This window comes from Ascaphus truei, chromosome 1 (assembly GCF_040206685.1).
Source record: "Ascaphus truei isolate aAscTru1 chromosome 1, aAscTru1.hap1, whole genome shotgun sequence".
NCBI classification, from domain to species: domain Eukaryota; kingdom Metazoa; phylum Chordata; class Amphibia; order Anura; family Ascaphidae; genus Ascaphus; species Ascaphus truei.
Genome location: NC_134483.1, coordinates 221,023,459 through 221,027,872, shown reverse-complemented (window position 1 = coordinate 221,027,872; position 4,414 = coordinate 221,023,459). Strand labels below are relative to the sequence as shown.

At 46.2% G+C, this 4,414-nt stretch overlaps 1 protein-coding gene across 1 annotated transcript; it reads left to right on the top strand.

Moving 5' to 3' along the window:
• The first annotated feature begins 333 nt into the window (after window positions 1-333).
• LOC142470349 (glutathione S-transferase Mu 5-like) lies at window positions 334-3,401 on the top strand. Its single transcript, XM_075577225.1, has 8 exons — window positions 334-366; window positions 949-1,024; window positions 1,719-1,783; window positions 1,980-2,061; window positions 2,309-2,409; window positions 2,496-2,591; window positions 2,814-2,924; window positions 3,309-3,401. The coding sequence occupies exons 1-8, from the start codon at window positions 334-336 to the stop codon at window positions 3,399-3,401; spliced, it is 657 nt and encodes a 218-aa protein (XP_075433340.1).
• The last annotated feature ends 1,013 nt before the right edge of the window (window positions 3,402-4,414 follow it).

Here is a 4,414-nt window from a genome sequence, read left to right as displayed (position 1 = left end):
AAATAATGATGCAATTTTGGCTCCAGATATATAGACTTCACGGATCCATGTTCCAAATCCTGACATTCTGAGCCTCAGGGATAGAATAAAATGGCTACTAAGGTTTGTTGTAGAAACCACAAAATCCATAATAAATATCTCAATTGCTGCTTGTGATTGTGCTGTCCCTTTAAATGGCCTCAGCTGTCTGGGGCAGGGGAGGCTGGAGTTTTGCCAGACCTGATTGGCTGTGAGACAGTATATCACGTGACAAGCTCAGAGCCTGATCTTTAGCTTGTCCATAGTTAAGAGAATTTATTAGGAGGGCAGGGTCATAGCCTGATATAGAGCAGGATGGTGATACTGGGGTACTGGGACATCCGAGGGGTGAGTCTCTGTGGGGAGATAATACTACAGTATAAGTGGTTACTGGGAGGATGGGGGTAATGCTGTATGGGGGATATGGTGAGGGTGTAATATTGATGTATGGAAATAAGAAGGGTTATGGGGAGGAGGGGGTAATATTGAAGTTATGGGGGTATATGGGAAGAGGATCATATTGATTGGAATGGGGGGAGTATACTGGGAGGAGGTGGGTAATGAAGAATGGGGAGAGGGTAGCATTAAGGAATTTGGGGAGGATGGTATACAGTGCTATTGAAGGTACAGAGAGGGGTATATGGGGAGGAAGGGGTAATACTGAATGGTTGAGGAGTATACTGTGAGGAGTAATGAAGGTTTAGGGGGTACTCTGGGAGGAGGGGGTAATATTGAAGGAATGGGGGTTCACTTGGAGAAGGGGTGTAATATTGCAGGTTTAGGGGGTACACTGGGAGGAGGGGTAATATTGAATTTATGGGGGTACAATGGAAGGAGGAGGGTAATATTGAAGAATGTCTATAACTGGGTGTTAGGGTGTTTATTCACTTATCCATTCTCTACCGCTCCTTTTTTCTCTTCATCCTGTAGCTGGCTCACTCCATCCGTCTCTTGCTAGAATTCACGGAGACCCTGTATGAGGAGAAACTATATGTGACTGGTGACGGTGAGTGCATCACACGTGTGGGGTAGCACTCAGTGCCATGTTTTGTGACTCCCTTAACCACTCTGCTCTATGCACCATTGGTATCGCTACGGCCTTCTGCCAGGACCCCTGGAAGGGGTTAAACAGTCTGTTTGTGGAGTATTTTCTCTCCTATTTGGTGTGGATTCGTTTATATACACCCACCACCTCCCTGCATCAGTGTCTTGCTGAAAGCTGTTACTGCACCTGACTTCAATATAGATGGGTGATGGGGCAGAGAACTTCTGAAAGATTCACACAATAATTCTGATAACTTACTTTTACAGAGAAAGCAGAGTTGTGACTGTATAAATAAAAGTAGTTTGAACTATCATGCTTTATCCTGACCGTAGTAGATGCATGGATCAGCCTTACAGCTGTGAGTGCAAATGCATTGATAACTTGCATGTGGCGTGACCCTATTGCACTATAGCTGGCACTCACTTAGCTGTGATGCAGGGTAAGAATATCACACCCCAATCTTGCGTTAATTGGTGTTCATCAGTGGCCATTAATGCCACATCAGGAGTGTTGCAATGCATTGCGGCTTAATGATTCCCAGCCTATGTATTTTAGAACCTGTAACAGTGTGTACACACAGTGCCACCCTCTGTGCAGTGTGTGCCACTTCCTGTGTGCAGTGTATCGGTGTCACACAGATTCATCTCTTCCATAGCCCCAGATTATGACCAGAGCCAGTGGCTGGACGAGAAGGAGAAGCTGGGACTGGACTTCCCCAATGTACAAGTGACCCCAGGGATGGGTGGTGGGCTATGGGGAAGTGGGTGGGGGATATGGAGGGGAATTTTATTTCCCTAGTGTAAAAGGGGTCTAATAACTCCTAAATTGGTGGGATGATTCAGTTTGTAGACTGTGGGAGGTTGGAGGGGAATCCCATTTCCTGAGGGGTGATTCTAGTTACCCTCTCCTCCTGCAGTTGCCGTACCTGTTGGACGAAGATGTAAAGCTGACACAGAGTAACGCCATCCTGCGCTACATTGCACGCAAACATGGACTGTGTAAGAATCTGCCCACAGTGTCCGAGTCATACCCCTTGAGGGATGTCTCTCTCCTTCCCCCAATTATAGGTTTAGCTGTTTTTAGCTAAATTTGCACGTTGACATAATTTGGGAATTTTGACTGAAAATGGCCCATTTGCAGCTTCAGCACGTCCAGAATCAGCCCCCAAGTTTTTCTAGCTCTTTCCCCCCCCCCCCACCATATTGAGTCTTCCTCTCCCATTGAGTCTATTTTCCCACCTACCAGGTGGGGAGTTGGAGGGGGAGAAGCTCCGTGTGGATCTGATTGAGAACCAGGTCATGGATTTTCGGCGGGACCTTGTCACGATTGCCTATAACCCCCTGTTTGTGAGTCTGATGGCTGGAGAGATATTTGCGGGGAAGAGGTCAAAATAAGGGGAGAGATTAACATATTTCCAACCCCCCCCCCCCAGGAGACCCTGAAGGGACCATACCTGGAGAAGTTGCCTGTCGCTCTAACAAGATTTTCTCGCTTCCTTGGAGACGGAGCTTGGATTGCAGGAGAAAAGGTGCCCCTCTCCCCCTCAAGCACCCATCTCTTCACTCAAGCTAGCTCTCTCCTCTCCCTACTACATCCTATCATCTCTTGCTTCTACTTCTTCTCCGCATCTGTATTCTCTCCTCCTCCTGGTTATGGCAGTGCCAGATGATGCCTTGGCGTACTGTCAGGGGTCACACCAGGGTGTGGAGGAGAGATCCTGACTGCCTCCAATCTCCTCCTCCTCCCCCAGATCACCTTTGCTGACTTCCTGATGTACGATGTTTTGGATCAACACCGAATGCTGGAACCAACGTGTCTGCAAAACTTCACCAACCTACAGGATTTCCTGACCCGAATTGAGGTGACTTTCACCCCAGAACTGTCTTATTATCCCAATTATGGCTGTCTTATTAGCATCCAACAGCTGTCATCCCATGCCAGGGATATCTGTGCACACTACAGGAGGTCTGTTACCATCAGGGCTCCTTCAGCCTCCACTCTAGCTGGACACGAGGGCAGTAAGTATGTGGGTATAATGGTTGAGGGTGGACTGAAGTCTGCTGTGCTGAGTCCAGGAAAGGCTTATTCTGCACAGCTCATAATGAATAATCGGTTATTTATTTTCCTGTCATTATTCACATTACTTGGTTGTCACATGGGGGGAGATTTGGAATCTGATTTTCTCCCACAATTATGAAGCTCATTAACAGTCGTTAAGCTGATATATCCTTTCTTCCTCTCCCAGGCTTTGCCTCATGTTGCTGCGTATATGAAGTCCACTCACTTCATGAAGACCCCGATCAACAACCGTATGGCAACATGGGGCAACTGCAAATAAGGGGTCCTGTATATCTCCCTCGTGCACTCTCCTCCCCCTGTTACGCTTTTTGTATGACCCTATCTGACCCTGATTTGGGTCTCCCAGTATTTTCTCCCCCATACTATTTATTCCTGTAGCAAGATTTCAATAAAGTTGCATTTTTCTGATCATTTTGTGAATGTATGTACATCTTTATTTATATAGTGCCCACAATGTACTTGGCACTTTCCTAACGAGACTACAGTACAGGAAATTATTATACAATAGGAAAGGAAATCCCTTCCCCGAGAGGTTACAATGTAAGTGGAATGTTGGGAAACTTACAGAGACGGCAGGTGAGGGAGGTAAGTGCAGTAGATGGAAGTCGTTGGTAAGAGTGACTGTGGGCGTAAGACAGTAGCCATGAGCTGGTCTATTGGAATGCTTCATTTAACAGGTGGGTTCTAAAGTTTGAAAAAATAGGCTAAAGCGCTCTAATGCAGGTATAACCAAATGAAGTAAGCCAAACCACTAAACCAAGGTAGAAAAAATGAGTAATTAAATAGTACTTAATATGCAATAGTATGGGTACTATCCTCCTGAAGACAGGTGGTAGATGGTACAAGCCCACTCACCCTCAATCTCATTGGCAGGTTCCCCTGAACATAAGCAATACTCACAATCCTAGGAGTGGTAGGCAGGCTGTGCAGCTTTAGATATGCAGTATAACAGGTAAGTATGGAGGACAAAAGCGCACTAGCAAAAACGGAGCAGGAAGGACCCAGAATCAAAAATAAATTAAAAGGGCACTTTAATGTGACAAAAGACCCATCCAATGCGTTTCGAACGTCACAGCGTTCTTTTTCAAGGATAAAACACAATGTAATGACATCCGTTAAATACCCTCTTACCTGTGAACCGTTTTGCGCCAAAAAACGGAATCCTGATGATGTCATGACGCAATGCGCATCATTGCGCATGCGCAGAGCGACCCAGTGCCATTCTAAGGGCAAAAAACGTCCCACAGGCAGTGTGGCCATATTTGTTATGGG

What these genes read in the sequence shown, in the direction of transcription:
- LOC142470349 (XM_075577225.1), top strand. Translation starts at nt 334, where the DNA reads ATGGTGATACTGGGGTACTGGGACATCCGAGGG. An exon ending in ACTATATGTGACTGGTGACG is followed by an intron (nt 1,025 to 1,718) that starts GTGAGTGCATCA and finishes TCTCTTCCATAG; the next exon opens with CCCCAGATTATGACCAGAGC. An exon ending in ATTTCCTGACCCGAATTGAG is followed by an intron (nt 2,925 to 3,308) that starts GTGACTTTCACC and finishes TTCCTCTCCCAG; the next exon opens with GCTTTGCCTCATGTTGCTGC.